This window comes from Coturnix japonica, chromosome Z (assembly GCF_054131305.1).
Source record: "Coturnix japonica strain WE chromosome Z, WE-NBRP24, whole genome shotgun sequence".
In the NCBI taxonomy this organism is placed as follows: Eukaryota; Metazoa; Chordata; class Aves; order Galliformes; family Phasianidae; genus Coturnix; species Coturnix japonica.
In genome coordinates, this window is record NC_140702.1 from 35290482 (window position 1) to 35311799 (window position 21318).

The window sequence follows — 21318 nt, forward strand, 5'->3', positions numbered from 1 at the left end:
AGCATGTGATCCGAGACAGCCAGCATGGCTTCACCAGGGGAAGGTCATGCTTAACTAATCTTGTGGCCTTCTATGATAGAGTGACGGCGTTGGTGGATGAAGGGAAGGCAACTGATGTCATTTACCTGGACCTGAGCAAGGCCTTTGACATGGTCCCCCATCACATCCTCATCTCCAAATTGGAGGGAAGTGGATTTGATGGGTGGACAACTAGATGGATAAGCAATTGGTTGAAAGGCCGCGGACAGAGGGTGGTGGTCAATGGCTCTATGACCAGGTGGAGGCCGGTAACGAGCGGTGTCCCTCAAGGGTCTGTCTTGGGACCGGTGCTCTTTAACATCTTTATTAATGACATTGATGAGGGAATTGAGTGCACCCTCAGCAAGTTTGCTGATGACACCAAGCTGAGTGGTGCGGTCAAATGGAGGAGTGGAGGGAACGGATGCCATTCAGAGGGACCTTGACAGGCTGGAAAGCTGGGCTCGGGTGAACCTAATGAGGTTCAACACGGCAAAGTGCAAGGTTTTGCACTTGGGCTGGAAGAACCTCAGGCACCTGTACAGGCTGGGAGGAGTGGTCCTTGAGAGCAGCTCGGCAGAGAAAGACCTGGGGGTCCTGATAGATGAGAAACATAACATGAGGCAGCAGTGCGCTCTGGCAGCCTGGAAAGCAAATGGGATCCTGGGCTCCATCAGGAGAGGGGTGGTCAGCAGGGATAGGGAGGTGATTGTCCCTCTCTACTCGGATCTTGTGAGGCCCCATCTGGAGTACTGTGTCCAGGTGTGGAGCCCTCAGTACAAAAAAGACATAGAGATTTTGGAAAGGGTCCAGAGGAGGGCCACGAAGGTGATCAGGGGGCTGGAGCAACTCCCCTATGAGGACAGGCTGAGGGAGTTGGGTTTGTTCAGCCTAGAGAAGAGAAGGTTGCGGGGTGACCTCATTGCAGCCTTTCAATACCTGAAGGGAACTTACTCCCAGGAGGGGAGTAAACTCTTCGAAAGGGCTGACAACAGCTGGACTAGGGGAAATGGTTTTAAGTTAAAAGAGGGAAGATTTAGGTTGGATGTTAGGGGGAAGTTCTTCACTAGGAGAGTGGTTAGGCCCTGGAACAGGCTGCCCAGGGAGACTGTGGATGCCCCATCCTTGGAGGTGTTCAAGACCAGGTTGGACAGGGCCCTGGGCAACCTGATCTAGTAAAGGTGTATGTTTGGTGGCCCTGCCAGGCAGGGAGTTGGAACTACATGATCCGTGAGGTCCCTTCCAACCCGGGTCATTCTGTGATTCTTGTTTTAAAGCAGTGTTGTACCCAACATCTCTGAATTCTAGTTTATATTGCCAGGTGTTAGGATTCTAATTAAACATAGCTATGTTCACAGAAGTCCTGTAGCCTCAAATGGAATGTTGCCTCCAGTCCACCTGCTGCTACAAACATAATTTCTTCCTCAGATTTTTGGCTTCTTTTCCTGCTAGAATGTAAGGAAGAAACAGTCTGTAACTTCTTGATGGAACTAATTTCAGTGGAAAATATGTTTAAATGAACTCTGCTCAATTCAAGCTCAAGATTTGTTTTTGGACTTTATCTGAGGTGCTTCTACTGAAGTATTTATGAGCATTTTGTACAGCGACCACCTGAAAAGAGAAATATTTTCTTAGGGAATCATTTTTATGAACTCTTTTTCTTTTTTCCTTACATAGCGATATGTGCTTAGCCATGAATCTGACACCTTGGAATAAAAAAGGCTCTCTGTGTCTGGTTGGAATTGTTCCCACTTCTTCAAAAAATTATTCCAAAGAGATGAAAAAGAGGAGTAGAAAGGGACAAGAACCAGGGTGGTGGTAGAGAAGGTGTTTTTACAGAAATAGAGAAAGACCTTTTCATGTATCATTAAGACATGAACAGGCCCTCATTTGGGCTGTGCTACTGCCTTGGAAGTATGTATGATAAACTGCTCCTTTTGTTTGCCATAAGGACACACGTCAGTTTGCATTGGTCATGACATAGCTGCCTGTCTTCTCCCTGGTTATATTACAAATGCTGGTTTGTGTGAGTTTCTGCATGTGTAAGCCTCATCCTGCAACTTGCTTTGTTCTCAGCATTTTGCCTGGGAGGCTGGGGCAGCTGAAATCTGCTTCTGTCCTCAGATCTTGGATTAGTGACACTGCTGCTTGCCTCTTTCTCCTCTTGAGAGCTGTGCCTCATTAGTGCCAAAACCCTTTCCGCTGCTTTTTGAAACAAATGTTTCTTCATGTCAGCTGCTTTCCTGTGCTATTCCTTTTTCTGTCGTGTATCTATTATTAAATATATATATATATGTATATATATAATATATATCTCTATTACTCTTCTAAGTGTGTGTGTGTGTATATATATATACTCTTGTAAGTAGATATGCTACGCTTGGTTAGTGTTGGAAAACACGTACATCAGGACGGTGTGCTGGGTCTGTCTGGTTTTAGGGTGGTATCAAAAGCCATAGACAGCCATGCTGAAGGAGCTGGGCTAGTAGATTCTCCCAAGAGAGTGATTAAGGAGACCTGTTGTGTAAGGCACTGCTCTGATATAATGCATGTATGTAGCTCTGAACGTGTGCTCAAAATGCGCGTGCTTTGGGATGATTTATTTCAGTGTCATCTTGCAGGTTTTTATGTTTGTGTACTTTTTAAACTGGTACCCTTAACGTTTGTGCTTCTTAAGTGGAATATGACTTACGGAGATCTTCTTTGGTAAATTATACATCATATCTCTGGCAGTTTTCACTAAAGTATTTGCTGTCCAGCTGGAGCAAGATCTTTTTTATCACTTGTAATAGCCCTGTGGCTTTTGGTTTGGTTTCTGAAGACCTGCTGTCCACAACACTGACCCCAGTCAGGATGCTGACTGTTCCTGCCTAATAGCGACAAGGACTTCTGTGCAAGGTGTATTGCAAACACAGAAGTCTCGCTCTGCTTACAGAGTTACTCCTATGCTCTCACAAATTGTTTTGATACGGTGAGATACTGAATTCATCAAAACTGAATAATCACTGTCAGGGATTATAGTTATTGTTTTTGCTGAATGAGATATAAAATGTGAATTTCCTCCTAGGTCCAGATTTCAGTGTGTGTTTGCTGACTGCTTCCTTGCAGTTTGAAAAATGTGATAAAATAATACCCGCCTAATTCCCAGGTGTGAGGCAAAGATTAGTTAATGTTTGCCTGGCAGGAGGAAGAATGGAAAGCCTGAAGCTATTGATATGGTTAGGCAGGGAGCTGGCAGTTGGAACACTGCCCTGTAAATTACTGAGCAGCATTTCCTGCTCCCACTAAACACGTGGCTGGACTTTCATGATTCCTTTCTGGACTCTTACCTGTTAATTCTGGGAGATAGGTGTGGCACTGTCAAAAGGAAGTTTCATTCAGTTTTATTTATGTGGTCCAGAAGATTGATCTGTATTTTTTTTTTTTTTCCCTTTATATTTTAAGGAGAATTTTCTACTCCTAATGTGCTGAACATCCAGCACTTGTCTGCTTCACAGTCAAAATGAAATAAATGGTTCTAGTGCTGGGGGGTTCGTTAAAGAACAGTAAAATCCAAACAAACAAACTGAAATATATGTGAACATAAAATGGCTGTATCAAATGGTAATAGCTGTTCTTCTGATAATAGTTTCTGGTAATGGCCGTAGTTGACTAACCCCAGTAAGGGAAATTGTGATGGTGATGATCTTGGAGTAGCCTCATTAGGCTGAGCAGGCAGTAGCAGCAATTTACATTTCCACTGAAACATAAAATTCCTTTCTATAATAAAGCAGTGAAAACAGATCCAGAACCTTTTTTGCCCTGTCTCTTGAGAAAGGAGAAGGAGAGGAGTTGTATGTTGCTTTCCATGTTGTTTTTCTTTCTTTCTTTTCATTGAAGAATCAAGACCTTTGCTCTTAATATTTCACAACTGTGTTCATGGACTGACATTCTGTATGGAGTGCTCTAGGAATATTTCTTTTATTGGATTGAAAAGGACTGCCTCTTCATTAAGACAAGAATGGCCACTTCCTTGGATTGTATCTTTTTAAAAGGTTGACAAAAGACAAATCCACTCCTTTACTCTGTGTATGCTTGGATTAATTGAACACTTCCCTCTTAGTCAACTGGTACTTATTACTGTTAGTCTCCAAGAAAATAGGTGCTGTCAGCTTCTCAGCATGACATGGGAAGACAGAATGAATGCAAGTACTTCTTTGCCTTTAAAGTGATGTGAGTGTGAGTATGCATCACTACTTGAATAGCAGCATTGGAAGCCACAAGTTCAGTGTATCCTGACCTTGGACCCCTGCAGAGCACATAGATTTCCTGAGAGAAGAGAGGCTGAGAACTGATAGTTAACTGTAAGAAAACTTATAGAAAACTGTATAGAAAACTGTCGTGAAGCATAAGAGAGATGCTCCTGAGAGTATCTCATCTTTAGGAAGACTCCTGCACCAAGCTTTCTGAGTGTTAAGGATTAGTCTGAATTATGTAAACATGTGGCTCAGGGGAATTATTTTCATAGAATCATAGAATGGCCTAGGTTAAAAAGGACCTTGAAGCACATCTAATTTCAACCTCCCTGCCATCGGCAGGGTTGCCGACTACTAGACCAGGCTGCTTGGAGCCACATCCAGGGATGGGCCACCTGTTCCAGTGCATCACCACCCGCTGTGTGAAAAACTTCCTTCTAATATCTAACTGAAACCCTGTCTCAGTTTAAGACCATTCTCCCTTGTCCTATCACTGTCCGCCCATGTGAGCAACCTTTGTCCCTCCTGTTTATACGCTCCCTTCAGGTATGATAAGGCCACAGTGAGGTCTTCATGGGGCCTTCTCTTTTCCAAGCTAAACAATCCCAGTTTCCGCAACCTTCCCTCATAGGAGGGGCTCTCCAGCCCTCTGATCATCTTAGTGGCCCTTCTCTGGACTTGTTCCAAGAGCTCCATGTCCTTCCTGTACTGGAGGCCCCAGGCCTGGACACAGTGGGGCCTCACAAGAGCTGAGTAGAGGGGGACAATCACCTCCTTCTCCCTTTTTTAGTGCAGCCCAGAACACAGTTGGCCTTCTGGGCTGCACGCACTGCTGGCTCACGTCTAGCTTCTTGTATACCAGGACCCCCCCAAGTCCTTCTCCTTGGGGCTGCTCTCAAGGCGTTCTTTTCCTAGTCTGTATAAACACCTGAGACTGCCCTGGCCCAACACCCTGCACTTGGCCTTGTTGAACCTCATTAGATTTTCATAGGCCCACTTTTCCAGCCTGTCCAGGTCCCTCTGAATGGCTACCTTGGAAGCAATGTATCAACTGCACTGCTCACCTTGGTGTCATCTGCAAACTTGCTGAGGGTTCATTTAGGCTTGCTCTATTTCTGCTATTATTAAGGTGTTTCGGGGCCCTTAGGATTTTGCAGAGGGTGAGATGGAGAAAAATTGGACAAATCATAATCATATATTGAATGCTTCTTCAGAGTGAGAGTGAGTGTAGTATGAAAGAATGGAGGGGCTTTACTTAAAGCTTTCTTATCAAAGCAAGGGTCTGGCTAATGAGAAATGTGATGCAAGGCAGGAGCTTCATGTTGCTTTTAGAGTTTGTATTTCTCTTTCCATGGATAGTGCTTTCTGGTTCATGCTTGTGTTCCTGATGCTGGTGAGCAGGATCTGACAGTGAGCTGTTCTACACTATATTTTCCTTCAAGGGGTAGATACAGTGAATCTGACTGTGACTATAATCATGAGATTAAACCAGGATAAAGCAGCAAACAGTTTTAGTCATGGGATCTTTATGTTCCTCCTAATTTTGTTTAAATGTAGTGATATCTACTTTTATCCTGTCTACAGTGGGAAATTTGGGTTAAAATAATTCTTTATCAGTTTTAATAATAAATCTCTAGAACAGTTTTTATTTTCAGCTACAGTGCAGCACTTCTGATGTTAAAAATCTTATTACAAGTTCTTTGGTTGGTGTTATTTGTAACATTAATGTTAACTCAGGCCCTTTGCAATTTAGACATTGTTTTCTGTTTTGCTCCTTCCAGGCAGTGCTGATGAATAACATCACAACAAATGAACGATTGATCCAGAGTCTACAAGGTAGGACATAATACCTCTCTGTATCATTATTTATTTATTTATTTATTTATTTACTAAATATGGTGTTTTTAAGACTTGTGCTATTCCAGTGTCTTCTGAGAATGCTGCCTTTCTCCAAGCTGTGGGGAATGTGCTGGAGCTTCTGTGGTTTCAGTTCTGCATCTACACAGTTCTGGTTCAGTGAATTGTCAGTCTGCATATGCCTCAGTACCAGAGGGATTTGTCCACATATTGCTTTATGTGGACTTTTGACCCTTATCTACTAATGACATAAAAACAATGCAAAATATAACTAACTTCTCAGTGTATTGTTAAAATGTTTTTAATTCCACCTTTTATCACACATGTTTGCATTCTTCCCTGAGATGTTTTGGTCATGTATTTTAGCACCAAGATAATTAGTAAACTTGTATTAAACAAGAAAACATAGCTTAATTAATTTCACTTCATGTTGAAGTTCCAAAAGTGTTGTTAATGAAGTATACCCTAGTAGTCTTGAGAAAGAAATCTTAAGTTCTGTAAACAAGCAAATATATTACCAGTTCTTCTGATGTCTTCATAGAAAACTTTCTGTCAGGAGGCATTTATAATGATGTGGCATGACATTGATACTTCTTTAAAAAAAAAAAAAAAAAAAAAAAAAAAAAGATTCCTGAGGAATATAACAGTAAGCTGTATGTTGCTCAGGAAAGAATTGTAAGCGCATCTTCTGGTAGCTAAAAAGTATGAATGCTGTTTCATACTACATTCTGATAAGTCTCTCTCTTCTCCTGTACCTGAAGGTTTCTGGGGCTGAAACCTAGCAGACAAAGAGTTTGTAAAATAGCTAGAATATTCTTTGTGAAGAAAAGGAGATCAAAATCTACATTATGCAGCTTTTGTAATCTATTCAGCCAAGAGTGGTATTTGATCTTACTGAGTCCTGTGCATCTTTCATGTGTCAATTTAGTAGTCATCAGTTCATCTGCATGCAAAATGTAATGAATGTGAAAAATTGGTAGAGCTTGTGTGCTTACAGTAAGGTTTCTTGTCTGATATATGTGTTGTAATATATCTATGTAAATATATGTGTATATTTTAATATATATTTTTATTTTGTTATGATCAGAACAGTTGAAAAAGTTACATACAGAATATGGAAAGCTGCAGCTGGATGTTTACCAGTTTCAGAAGAACCAGACTAACCTTCAGAGAAAGTTCTCATATGACCTGTGAGTATGTTCTTTCTAAACAATGGCTTCTGGAGATGTAAGTGACTTGATTATAACCCCAAGAATTCTTGTGACGGCTGTAGCACTACTTCCCTTGAATATCAAGTACACTTTGCCTAGCAAAAAAAAGTCAGAGTATTATTGTATAATTGAAATTTGCCTTTTTATTTTTATTTTTTTCAAGTACACAAACTGCACATTTTTAGTCAATTTGGCTGTTGTTCTGTAGAAGATGGTGATAAAATTGTTTGTGCATAGGTAATGCCTAAGAACAAAATTTAATATAGGAGGTACAAGAAACATACATTTTTCTCAGGTTTCATCACATCAGAATTTTTTTTGAGTGCGTCTCGTGTTTTCAGTTCAACAGGCAGTAGAAATCTGTTTGAGTATGCTGGTATCAGGCAGAAAGGGGACTACTCAAGGTCCATCCCTTTCTCTGCCTAAGCTTTTCTTCCCCTGCATCACACTGTGTCCCACACAGCTGGCTCACCTGATCACCAAGTCCCACAAGGGAGTAGAGGAGTGTAAGGTAATGAAACTAAGAAGATGATGAAGCAGGGGGGAGCAAAGGAACAAAGAAAATAATTCTACAAAACAGAATTTTAGGAGAGTTCTGAATGTGGATGTAAGTTCACAACTTCTCACTTCTTGTTCTCTCCAGGTCGCAGTGCATCAACCAGATGAAGGAATTAAAAGAACAATGTGAAGAGAGGATAAATGAGATCTCAAAAAAAGACAGTGATGTACCACAAGTCAAAGAAAATAGAGATTCCTTAGAAGATTCAAAAAGAAGCACCCAGGTATGATAATTTATTGTAAATCTTTTTCCCTGTAATTCTTAAGAGGTTCTCCTCCTTTTTGCTATCTCCAGCTAACATTACTGAATCTCATTAAATTGTTTAGTACTTTCATTTGCATCTGTTGAATGCTTCTGATTTATGTGAAACTGTTTGAATCTGGGGACTGAACAAGGCAGGCATCCTGGAGAGGTCTTTATTGTTTTCCTTATTACTGTCCTCGGAGACAAACTGAATCGTAGAGGTAATAATGAGAGAATGAGAGTGGTGAGAAGCCATTTCAAGAACATTTGTGCTGTTGAGCTTTGGTGCACAGCTCCTTTTGACTTTGTTAAAGGACTTAAATGCTTTGTGTATTGAAGTTGTATGTTTAAAGATGAGGATAAATTTACTGTCAGTCATTTCAGAGTAGCGGAAAGCCTGAAGTACGATACTGAAGTCCACAGCTCTTTATCTGGGACTTTGGGGTTCAGCTGTTTATTGCAGTACTCTGAGTTTCCAGGGGAGTTCATATTTCAGCCTTCTACAGCTTGAGTTTTGCTTTTTTCTTTTAATCAAAGAGCAGCAGAAAATGTTGCCATATGTAACACCAGCAGTCGGGTGGGCTTGCAGCAGGGGTTGGCCCTGTGCCTGCAGAGGTGGCTGTGTGCCCACCCATTCTTTATTCCTGAGCTGTGGAGGGTGGAAGGAATATTGAGAAAAAGAAATTTCATATGATCATGTTGTCTTGGTGTCTCGCTCCAATTTTGTAGGAGGGAGGCAAGGTTCTTTAATATGTGTATACCCGGCGTGAGATTAAGAAGCAACGGTTCAAATGTTGGTCCAACCAGTTTATTAAAGTCCTAGGCGTTTTTAGGGAGACGGGGAAGGGAAGGTAGGCGATAGGGAAAGTAGGAAATATAAGCAAGGAGTCTTTGCAGAGAGCAAAAGAGATAGTCACCACCGTGGGTCCAGCGAAGTACACAGTAGGTTCGTTGATCTCAGGAACTCGTCTGATCACCGCGGGGGACGGGAGACAGCCAGGGAGCTCCGCAGCAAGCCGGTCCCGGGGGTTCTTCCGACGAAGTTTTCCCCTCAGGGAATTCTCTGTCAGAGGTGTCTTCGGGAGTTTGTCTCCAAAGTCCCCAGTTTAGCGAGGGCCTTTTATCCCCCGTTTCGGTGGGAATTTTCCTCTTCGAAGTCTGAGAATTGCAGCTCAGCATTTTTTGGGGGGAAATACCAAACTTCTGAACAAACAGGCCAGCTTTTGTGACATTCCTGGCCACAGATGAGCCAGTAAGGAAGGAAGAGGGGGTCTCTGTTGCTGGACACAAGCGTTATCGCCTTCTGCAGTGGTCCGCTCCTTCGAACAGCACCCCTGAGAAAGACTGCTCTTCCTGTTTCTGTTTACCCTTGCAATTGTAAGCAGAAACACTATGGCACATTGACACCCACCATCCACCCTCCAGGATACTTATCAGTTGTCAGTCAGAGTCTTATCATCAGGAAGGCCTCATGAAGCAAGCTTTGAGACAACAAAAGAAAACCAGTTCTGTCTTTCACACTTGGCATGTAAATTATTGATACTTCTTCAGTAAAGCAAGATTAGATCTGGGACAGGACTTGAGTAGTTAAGCTTGCAACAGATGGCCCTGGAAACAGGAAGTGAAACCCCCAGGGAGGCAACTAATACATTGTACTCATAATAATTTAATTTAATTTGCCTTTTCTTCAAGAATACAGGCACCTCTGACAAAAATTTTAGCAGGTGATTGCAGTTGAACCTATTTGAGAGGCCAACTCTCATTGCAGAGACGAAACAGTCTTGGTAGTATCTGCCTTGAGCTGCAAGAAGAATGAAGCATTAGAGACAGCAAATGCTATTCTTCTATCCCTGCAGAAAAAAGGGAGAAGTTCTTGTTTGTCTCTGTAATTTTTGTCAAGTATTGGATAAATGAGGAAATAACAAGCCTGTCATTTGGGCACAGGCAGGGGGACTTTATAGAACAAATGTGTCTCGCTTGGTTGAATGATAGAAAATACAAACCATTTGTAAACTTCACATAGGGAAGAGCATACTAAAGAGAGAGTCAACTGAATTTCCAGTATTGCCTTGCAGCAGATTCTCATTTACATTACTCATACCAGATGACGTCTGTTTACCAATTCCAGAAGCTGGGAAGTTTGGCTGAAGTCCAGGACACTTAAATTCTTCAACAGTTCCACGTCTGAAGTCAGTGTTTTCTCAAAGTAGGCTGTAGATTACCTGCCATCGTTTTGATCTACAGATGGGTTGGTCCCAGCTCAGAGAGCTACAGATACCACTTCAGGCAAGATAGTTAACTTGTATTCCCTAACTAATGTCTACAGCACAGCAGTATTTCTTATGTCAAGTTGTAACTTTTTCAGTTACTTATTTGCCCGACAGTTACAACTTTTGCATCTGCAAAAGCTGAGTTATTTTACACCGTGTATGTTTTATCTGGAATAATTCCCATTTTTACAGATCACCATGGCTCAGCTACTGTGATTTCTTTTTTCCATGCTGAGTTACTGAAATGAATGTGCTTATGTAATGGAATGGTCAGTGTTAAAATAAATCAGAGAAAGAAAATGTGTTGTTGGTTAGTTAATAAATACACAGCTGTTCTTACAGTTCTGTCTTTTAAGTACTCTATACTCCTAGGCTGAGAATACAGAATGTGTGTATTAATTTCTCTTTAACAAGTTTCTGTTATCGTTTCAGGCTGAAGACCAGCCTCTTCAACTTGTAGCACACACCCTCTTTTATTTGACATTATCATTAAAAATTACTGTGTTGAATATTTAAGATAAAACAGCTTAAGGCTTATTGCATATCTAATTAAGAGATGAATTGTTGCTGTTAGTTTCAGGCTTGATATTTTTACAGAAGTATGTTTGCCCCAGCTTAAAATGGGAAGTAGTCTAATCTTCAGTCTGGTGATTTGTACTGCAGAGACACTTAGCTATGTATAAAAAGTTGAGAGGAACATTTAAATATAGTATCTTTATGTTTTACTGACTAAAAAACAACATGCTTCTTCTGAATTCCTTTATTGCAGTATCTTTACCATATCTTCTGTGGTAGTAATTGCTTCTCATTCTGAGGTGTTAAAATTGTTAATTTTTGATACTGGACTCAGTGGTGTTGACTACAGGTCTTTATATCTCCCTGGCTTTAACTGAGCTTAAGCAGTTTCAAAATAGCCAAGTAACTGGTGTCTTACACATCCTTTCCAGCTTTAGTTTCTTGGTTATTTGATTAATTATTTCTGCAGAGGTTTTACTGAATGACCACATAAAGATTTGGCAACCTAGCAGTTTATTGACCTGCTTAGAACAGTAAGCAGTTACAGTTTACCAACAGTTGGAACAGAAAGATTTTTGTGGACTGCATGACTTTCTACACCATAAAGTTTACATAGAATCATCATAGAATCACAAAATGGCCTTAAAGATCACCCAGTTCCAATTCCCCCTGCCATAAACACTCACCAGATCAGGGCTGCTACCCACCAGTTCAGGCTTTCCAAGATCCCATCCAGCATAGCCCTGAATGCCTCCATGATGGGGCATTCTCAGCTTCTCTAGGCAACCTATGCCAGGGCCTCACTGCCCTCTTGAGTATCAAATTTCTTTCTAATTTTTCACTTCAATCTTTCCTCTTTTAGTTTAGTGCCATTCTCCCTCATACTTCCACTATGAGACTGTTTAAAATGTTGGTCTCCCTGCTGCTTGTAAGCTCCCCTAAAGTACTGGAAGTATTTCTCTTCTCCAAGCTAAACAAGCCTAGTTTCTTCAACCTTTCTTCACAGGAGAGGTGCTTCACCCCTCTGATCACCTTAGTGCCCTCCTCTGGACCCTTTACTACATCTCCATGTCTTTTTTGTGCTGGAGGCAACCTCCTCACTCTCCCTGCTGGTCAATTCTCCTTTGATACAGCCCAGCATGCAGTTGGCTTTCTGGGCTGCAGGCATACACTGATGGCTCACATCCAGCTTTTCACCTTGCAACCTGAATACATGCTCTAAGTTAAGTTGGGCACATATATGCTGAGCAGACTATTTTGTTGTAGTCTGGGTTTTTTTTTTTTGTGCTGATTAAGGGCAGTGTTGGCTCCAGGCACATCTCATGTTCAGTTTTTATGTGAATTGAATTAACATAGCTATTAAACGCTAATAAGAGTAAATACCACATAGACAATTGTAGTTGTTCAGTTGAAAGATCTTCAGGTTAGTGGATTATGATTCTTTGACATCTTAGCCATTAATCTTTAATCAGATCTTATAGGTCAGAGTCCAAGACCAGTTAAGTACCAGTATTCAGTACATCCTTAAGTTAGGCTCTTCCTAATAATGTTGTCAAGTTGTTGATATTTTGTTGTTTGTTTTTTTTCCTTCTCTTAAAACAATAATTCAACATACTTATAGTCCAGTTCTGTTCAGCAATGATTAGCTGATTATGTCCAAACTTAGTTTACCTGTTCCTGCACTAGCAGTAGTTAATGCCATCTGTTTTTATTGTTATGCTGTCTCTGTTGTGGTATCATTGCTACAGTGGAGAAATGTGTGCTGCTACAGTTCTGTGACCCTTGCTGAATAACAGGAAACACTAACCAAGAACAGTATTCTTAGCTGCAATTAGACAGAAAAAAAAGTGTTAGATTCTTGTGGAGTATAATGAGCTGTTAATAGAAACACTGCTGCCTATTCAAGATTCTGTGGTACTTCCATCATCAGTAAAAATTTCAGTTCAGTTATCTGAGTATGTTTAGATTTCTTTTCCTCCACTGAATTCTGACCAAATTTCAGCTTCCAAATCCAGGACTGGGTGTTCAGAGCAGTGCATGTCTTTGTGCATTCACTTTACAGGCTGATGGTCAGTTGCCAGCACCGAAACAACCTGAGTTCACGCAGACTGGTTTGGAACAGCAGAGAGCCAATGAAGATGTGCCAAAAGCAGTACCTACCGTAAAAAGGAGAGATGCTGTGCAGACTAATGGTGAGACAAAATCATTGATATCTAACCAATTTGAGTAAGAAAGTTTGCAACTTAACACTGAAAATATTTTTGCAATATTTTGTATGAAGGCAAAAAATGAAATGACAGCAGTGGACTGAATTATAATAAATTGTCCTCCAGCTGCAGTAATTTGTAGAAGTGTTTTTTATGACTGCCATTTCTGCTAGTTCAGCTATACTGAAATTGATGTGAAAAATAAAAGAAAAAAAAATGCTTCTAACCACTCATTTACTGTTGAGAAGATGTTTTGCTTTTGCATGCAAAAATTTTTAAGTATGTTTTGAATTTACTTGTTTAGTAAGTTCAGTACATCTAATCCGCTGCCCCTCCCTATCAAATACCCAAAAGTTTGGCATTAGGCAGACACACTCCTGTGCTTTCTTTGTTGTCAGTGAGCAAAGTGACATAAGGGAAATCAGAGATCAGATGAGGTAAGCCATGGTTGCTTTTGGCATTCAACTCTCACAAGCTTTTGACTTGAGTGGATGTCTCAGTGCACTAGTCTCATGGACTACCATGCATGTGAGAAATCCAGTTTACTATTAAATTACTCTTTTGTGCTATCTTTAATAACAGGCTTAGATGTAATTGTAGAGAACTAGCAATTCATGGTAACAGCTCTGTTTAGTTTATTCAGGTGAGTTTTATCCTGGCATTTTTTAATCTAAAAATACAGGTACATGACATGGTGATGCCTACCAAAAGCAGCTGTTCACCTCTGCTTTCTGTCCACACCTAAAAGTGAGAACAGCCTTCATTTACATTTGAAAGTCTGATAAGTTTTAATAGAGCACTGCTCAATTTCATCTGCTTAATTATTTTTTAACTCCACATACGAACATTTAAGTTGGTAGCAGTGTGAATCTGTTGATGGTGGACACTGGACTTCACAGGTTTTATATTTTAGCTTTCCCTGGTGTGAAAAGTATGGACTCTCTCCTGTCTTTCTCTTTGAATCTAATGTGATTGAAAGAAAAATAAGAATTGAATGTGAAAAATGAAGCAGTGTTTAGTCAAGGTTTTAAATTTGTGCTGCCACCGAAATATTTATTTATTTATTTATTTTAATTCGGAATAATTGATATTATTCACAGAAAGAGTAAATGACCTTACTGCCATCAGAAAAGAGGACTCCAAAGCAGAAGAGGAGAAGCTTTTTGTTGAACTGAAACACTCACAGGGTTTGGCTATGGCTGACACGGGCCATAAGGAAGTGCCCCCTGAATCTGAGAAAGAACTGAATCCAGCCAGAGATGGAAAAAACATAGCTGAGCAAGAGGCACCACAGCCAGATGCGCAACAGATTGCTGATGAGGAGGTGGAGAGGGAGCAGCTCCTCAATTACGATGCTAAGCAGAGTGACTTGCCTCCTGGACGGGATGGTTAGTAACACCTTGTACTGCAAGTACGGGAATAAAGATGAGGAATGGGATGAGATTTCTGATATTGTGGTTGAAGTTGGCCAGACTTAGTGTGAGGCTTCATGAGGGTTGGTGCGAGAGGCTAAAGATCAACCCTCAGCACTCCTTCACAGTCCAGTGGGTGAAGATAGAGGCTTCTGTTTGTGCAACATGGAGCTGCCAGTCTGGATTTCTCTGTGTCACTGTTCTAGCTGTTCTGTCCCTCTCCCCATTGTCTGCACAAGACATTTGGGGGACTACAGTGACAGAAGCCTTTCAGTATTGAGACTTAGTCATGTTTGGAAAGGATGTGACGTACCGTACATACAAAGCATTGATGGGTAGGGTATTTTGCAGATAGTCAGTTTATAGCTACCCATTTCAAAATGTTGGCGTGAATAAACCTTTGCTTGAGACTTCTGGTATCTGAAGTTTATTATAGTGAGTCAGGAAAACTGCAAATTGGAATTCATCAGCAAAGGTGACAGTTTTTTGTTCTACCATGTGTGACCATGTCTGCACCATGCTGAGTATTGATGTCATGTCTAAACCTGACCAGAATCTGGACCAGACATCTTGAGGAGCTCCATCTTAGGTGTACTTTAGTTCATGTATGCAGGGTGGTGCTCCTAAAACTGTGGTTGTCAGCAACTATTTCACAGAACAAAGCAGTATTTTCTGATGCAGTAGGAGCTTGCAGCATTGTTAAGGATCAGTTCCTTGCTTTTCCTGTACTCATTCCAGCCTCTGTCTTCCATCTTCCACTAGATTATCCTAATTATCTCACTACTGACTCTTCTGAGTGGGGAAGTCTGTCACCCTTCTTTATGTAGTAATTCGAAGCAGAGTCAGTAGCACAGACAGTAAACAGTAGTACTGTTTATGTTCTCTAATCCAATGAAAGCATTTATATATATAATGCATTATGATATGATATTAGTAGAGTAGATAATTTGGCAAGGATAAGTAATCTTTGTTGCTAAAGTAACACTTTTCCAACTGCACCAAAAAGATACATAACCTGAGCAGGCAGCTCTCAAATGAGATGTGATTGTACAAGCCAACTGTTTCCACTTTAACTGAGGTATAGAAAAAACAGATAGCAAAATCATCCAACTGTCAGTTCAAGAGAAAGCCCTGCAGTGCAGCCTGTGGAAGGTCAGAGTTCTCTGAGTTCAAGAACAGCACAATATTCTTCAGGCTTGATTGTTCAGCAAAAATAATATACCTTATGGTGTGGATTCCTTTGGCTGCAAGGAAGCAGAAGTGGATATCTTCTCCTTTCTCTGAGCATTCTCTGTTTCTCATTTAGAGCTTCTTCTAAAAGATTGAGACCTTTAGGTCTATTACTGAAAAGTATTTTTGATGTTCTAGTTGTGTACAATACAGTGCTAAAATTTTCAAGCCTTCTTCTAATCAGTTGCTGTTGAAGTTTGGCTTTTCCTTTTCCTTTAGAACTACGGACTCCTCTCTTTCCCTTTACTGGTCGTTATGGTTTCTCTTGTCTGGCTAACTAAAAAAATAAAGGTAGGGTTCTTGCTGTCAGAAGTAATTTTCTTCTGAACAATCTATATTAATACATTTTAAAGTATTGAAATTTGCTCCAGGTGAAGCCATATGGAGCAGGACAGTAACAGAGTGAAGAAAATCATTTATAGAAAACCACTTTTGAGCCAAGTCAGCACATTAATAAAATATTCATTTTATGCCATCTGCAGAGCTTTATCCATGGCTGGACAAGCCAAAACTAGGAGGAGGGGAGTCTGAGATACCTTTCAGAGGAAGTGCTAATGCATTTAAAAGCAACACCATAGTCAGGTTTTCAGTATAATCTCCAAGTTTTACTCTTCCATAGGCTGTCACTTAATGTATTCTGAAATTGCCTATTGCTTTCCTTTTGTCCACTTGCATGCTGGCTGAACTTTGTTACACTTCCAAATCCCCAAAGATTGTTATTTAGCTCTTTATACAACATTGACAGCAAAGGCTTTCCATTCTGAATGAAAAATATTAAAACTCACTCTTTAAACAGAAGTTCATTCACCAGCAAAGTAAATTCTATCACAGATTTTTTTTGCAGTACCTGTCTTGTGCAGCATAAAACAAATTGACTAATATTTTTCCAGACCAACAAGCACGGGAAGCGTTGAATCAGGACAAAGATGTTGACTACAATTTAGATGAGAATGAAGCTGAATCAGAAACAGACAAGCAAGCAGCACTTGCAGGCATTGAAACTGGTAAATAAATAAAGAATATTTTACTTGAAGTACTATATGCTGCAAAGTACTATGACGACATTTTGAATTTTATGCTTTAGCAGTTACGGATAGGTAATTCCTCTTTGTTCCCCTGTTTTCACTACTGTTGAGTTTGATGTATTGTTGCATAAGATTACTGAAGCTACATTTTAGTAAATGAGAGGGGGAGTATGTGCAGCCTTACTGTTCAGCACTAACAGTCCTTTCAGAATTTTCTGGAAGAAGACCTACCACTCCTGAATCCTAAACAGATTTCTGTACCATTTTCTTTTTTCCTTATTAGTTCAAAACTCTCAAGAAAAAATATGAAAAAACACTTACTTGACCAAAGTGGGACACAACGGAGGCTGTGAACAAGGAAAATATATGATGCATCTTAATCAACTCTTCCTATAAATGCAGCAATGACCAGAGGAAAGTGACTTAAGAATGTTTGATTATCTTTTCAAGGCTTTGATAAAGGCTCAAATGAAGTAGTTTGCTGTGAAGTTTTAGTACTGTTTAAGGGCTGAAAAAATTTTCTCTCAAGGCTTGTTTTAAAGTGGCATGACCACTGTAATGACTTTTTTTCCTCCTGATTATAAAATGAAGATCAGCTAACAAGCGCTGTAGTAACTGTAGTAACTTCGAATTCAGCTAACTTGTACAGTCATGCTGCAGTGACATTATGCGTGGACTGGTGGTAGATGGGAAAGAGTCCTCTTGCAAAGATGGAATTGTCCCATGAGCAGTGCAGTAGAGAAATCTCCACTGTAGTTTTGGAGGAAGGAGCTGATTTGACATAACACAGAAAACATGAAGAACGTCCCATGCTGGTGTCTGCCCTCATACCAGTTCTGACACCATTTTACTGCAGTGCGGATGGACTCAGAAAGCGTGATTGTAGTTCTCAGATATGACATGGCGTTATATATTTTCCTTTATTTCATAAATGAATCTTCTAGCTTACATAATCTGTACCAGGAATGAATCACTGTCTTGGTTTTATTCCTAGCTTTAGTGTTAAAGATAGATTACTGTTTATTATCACCATTTAAGTCAGGTTTTACTGTGCTGACTATTGCAGTCAGTAATAACAGAGAAAGCAAACGTTAAGCAGTAAATTGTGAGCATTTCTTCTAAGTGACAGATATTGGAAAACTTGGGGATATTTCTGTATTGCTGGTTCTTTTGCTTTATATTTTGTAAAATATGGTATGCTTTGGCATCAGAATGTATTCAGAGTAGAGTGAGCATTATCTTAGGACTTAATCTGTAAACTGTTACTTAGCTGAGATAAAGTTAATCAGGAATTTCTGATTGTGGAACTGTACATTTTAACACTATGAAATGTGCAGTGAAATGCTGTATTCAAGTTCAATGAATTACTTTAACTTGAAGCTCCTAAAATCCTTAACAAAACCCACAGTTCCTTAATGTAATTAGTATATTGCCAGAGAATTCTTCTAGAATTAGAATAGCCCAACTGCCTGACCACTTCAAGGCTAACAGAATGGTAGAGCATATTTCTGAGGGCACTGTCCAAATGTCTCTTGAACACTGACAGATACGGGGTGTCAGCAGCCTGTCTAGGAATGCTGTGGGACAGTCAGACCAATCAGGGTAAGGAAAGTGCTGGCAGCATTTCCCTGCAGTGCCTAAAACCTGACTAGGCTTCTTGTTGGACAGCCAGGTGGCATCTTTCCCATAAATATGACCTCCTTTATGCAAAGCACAAGTGCTGTACCTCTGACAGTGGAAGGCTGAAAACCTGTGTAAAAGCAATGTTCAGAATCACAGCAGAATAATCTTACTCTCAGTAGCTTCAAGTGCTACAAGAATGTACCTGGGGTGATAAACTCTTAATAGACAAGGGACCGTTGAACTATGTGGAACTTTAAAGGACTTAATGTAGTTGAACAAAACAAGATTTAATTTGAACTGTGATTAGCGTAATGTTTATCACTAAATAGTTTACATGCGTGATTGAGGGGAAGCTTGTCTGTTCTTCCTGGGCTTAAATTAACACTGATCCCCATTGTTTTTTAAAAACAAAGTCTGGTCCACTTAAATAAGCATTTTAAAATAAAAATAATCCTCTCTATGGTTTGTTACCTTATTCTGTGCTGTTAATCCACTCGTGTATCGAGCCACTCGTATATAGTTAAAGATTCTGAAGACTGGAAGGATTTCTGTAATTGCTTACAAGGCAGCAAAAGGCAGATGAATTTTTAGTGTCCTGCAGTACCACCAGTTGGACATTTTTGCAACTTCATGTTCCAGGGTTTCTGTTTCTCTGGCAATGATGTAGAAGCATTCAAGTGTGTAAATCAAGATGATAAGCAAACATGAAGAGGTGTGCAATCTCCTTCTTCACACGTCTGTGCTAAGCATGTCTTGAAGGTTACTTATTCCATGAAGATACACATTGCTGGCAGACATGCGGGGTGTTCCAGTTCAATGTTTTTTTGTTGTTTTCCTGTTCTAGCTTACCAGTGCCACTGTGCATTTAAACCAAAGCTTTGTCCTCTCCAGCAAAGTAAACCTGGAAAATTAGCTTTTATGTTCAAGCAAAGACTAGGTAGTGTGGATTCATCAAAGGGCCAGTGCAATGTGGAAAGATATTGCTACCTAAGTAGAGAAACTATCTGTGAAAGTACATTATGTAGGTGCCCAGATACCCAAGAGTTGCACCACTGGACACCCAACCAACCAGCAGGTGGATTGGGCCACTAGGATTGAAGTAGCTCAGGTAGATCTGGACTGGCAACATGTGGGTGAATTATTTCTAGCTTCGAGGGTCCATGATCATAGAATGGTTTGGGTTGGAAGGGACCTTTAAGATCACCTTGTTCCAACCATCCTGCTATAGGCAGGGACACCTCCCACTAGACCAGGTTCCTCAAAGTCCCATCCAGCCTGGCCTTGAATGCTTTCAGGGAGGGGGCATCCACAACCTCAGTGGGCAATCTGTTCCAGTGTCTCACCACTCTCACAGTAAATTATTTCTTCCTGATATCTTGTCTAAACCTAACCTTATCCAGTTCAAAGCCATGCTACATGCCCCTATAAGAAGTCCCTTCCTAGCTTTCCTGTAGGCTGACTTCAGGTACTGGAAAGATGCTATGAAGTCTCCCTTCTCTCTCTTCTCCATGCTGAACAGCCCCAGCTCTCTAAGCCCATCCCCACAGGGGAGGTGCTCCAGCCCGCAGATCATCTTCATGGCTCTCCTCTGGACCCACAACAACAGCTCCATGTCCTCCTTGTGTTGGGGGCTCCAAACCTGGACACAGTACTCCCGGTGGGGGGTCTCATGAAAGGAGAGCAGAATGGCAGAATCACCTCCCTCAACTTCTCTTGATTCAACTCAGGATATGGCTGGCTTTCTGGGCTGCAAGCACACAATACTGGCTCATGTTGAATCATCAACTGACACCCCACATCCTTCTCTTCAGCACAGCTCTCAAGCCATTCTCAGACCAACCTGTATCTTTACTTGAGACCACCCCAACCCAGGTACAGGACCTTGTACTTGGCCTTGTTGAACTTCTTGAGGTTGGCATGGACTCACCTCTCAGGCCTGTCCAGGTCCGCCAGTGGCATCCCTTTTCTCTGGTGTGTCAACTGCACCACTCAGCTTGGTGTCATCTGCAAACTTGCTGAGGGTGCACTCAATCCACACTGTCCATGTCATCCACAGAGATGTTAAATAACACCAGGCCCAACACTGATCCCTGAGGAGCACCACTCACCACCAGTCCCCACTCGGACACTGAGCCACTGGCTGCAACTCTCTGAGTGTGACCATCCAACCAACTCCTTATCCAGCAAGCGGTCCTTCCATCAAATATTTTTTCTTCCAATTTGGTGACTATGATGTCAAGGGGAATACATCAGGCCATGAAGGAAGAGATGCAACATACAGAAGGTCTTGGGATCAAAGGTGGGAACTGACCATGGATGCTACTGCACAGGTTGTCTATGACATGCCCTGCCCTGGAGGACAATGGCAAACTCAGGGAAGTCTGGCAGGTGGATTATACTGCACCCCTAACAAAGCTTCCATGGCACTTGGCAAGAGCTCATAATGGTGGAAGTAACCAATGGCTGGCTGGAAACATCTATCCTGGGTCTTGGAAAGCTATCTTGGATTACTACCCTGGGTCTTGGAAAGTAGGTCTTATGGGGACATGGCACCCCAGAAAGAACTGAGTCAGACAATAATCTCATTTGTATATGTAATTATCATTACTATTATTTTTTCCCTTTCCTTTTCTGGCTTGGCAGATGGTTTTCATCTCAACTCATGTGTCCTACTCCGTTCCCTGTCTTCTGTCTTCAAGGGCACCTCATCCATCTGAAGCAAAATTGCTCCAAGACAACTGACAAAATTGAAACAAAAAAATCACTGAATTCAGTGGGAGCTTAATGAATAAGTCTCCTTTTCATCTGCTTTTAATTTCTATAAAGATTGTTTAAGTTGACTGGACTTGGCAAGAAAAGAACTCAGCCATCTTACTTGCAAAACAAGTGAACAGTGCAGTTCAGGCAAAAGT

The 21318-nt window shown here is 40.9% G+C and overlaps 1 protein-coding gene across 6 annotated transcripts in view; it reads left to right on the forward strand.

The window, feature by feature from the left end:
* GOLM1 (golgi membrane protein 1) overlaps nt 1-21318 on the forward strand; it is a 42845-nt gene that overhangs the window by 17143 nt on the left and 4384 nt on the right. For 3 of the 6 annotated variants that reach the window (XM_015849287.3, XM_015849286.3, XM_015849288.3), the window contains 6 exons: nt 6035-6089; nt 7198-7300; nt 7965-8103; nt 12972-13101; nt 14217-14504; nt 16649-16762. In XM_015849287.3, the coding sequence (XP_015704773.2) occupies nt 6035-6089; nt 7198-7300; nt 7965-8103; nt 12972-13101; nt 14217-14504; nt 16649-16762 (829 nt within the window). Of the gene's footprint in view, nt 1-6034; nt 6090-7197; nt 7301-7964; nt 8104-10251; nt 10694-12971; nt 13102-14216; nt 14505-16648; nt 16763-17066; nt 18867-21318 lie in introns of those variants that run through there. The other 3 variants (XM_085529152.1, XM_085529153.1, XM_085529154.1) reach the window with 3 other exon arrangements.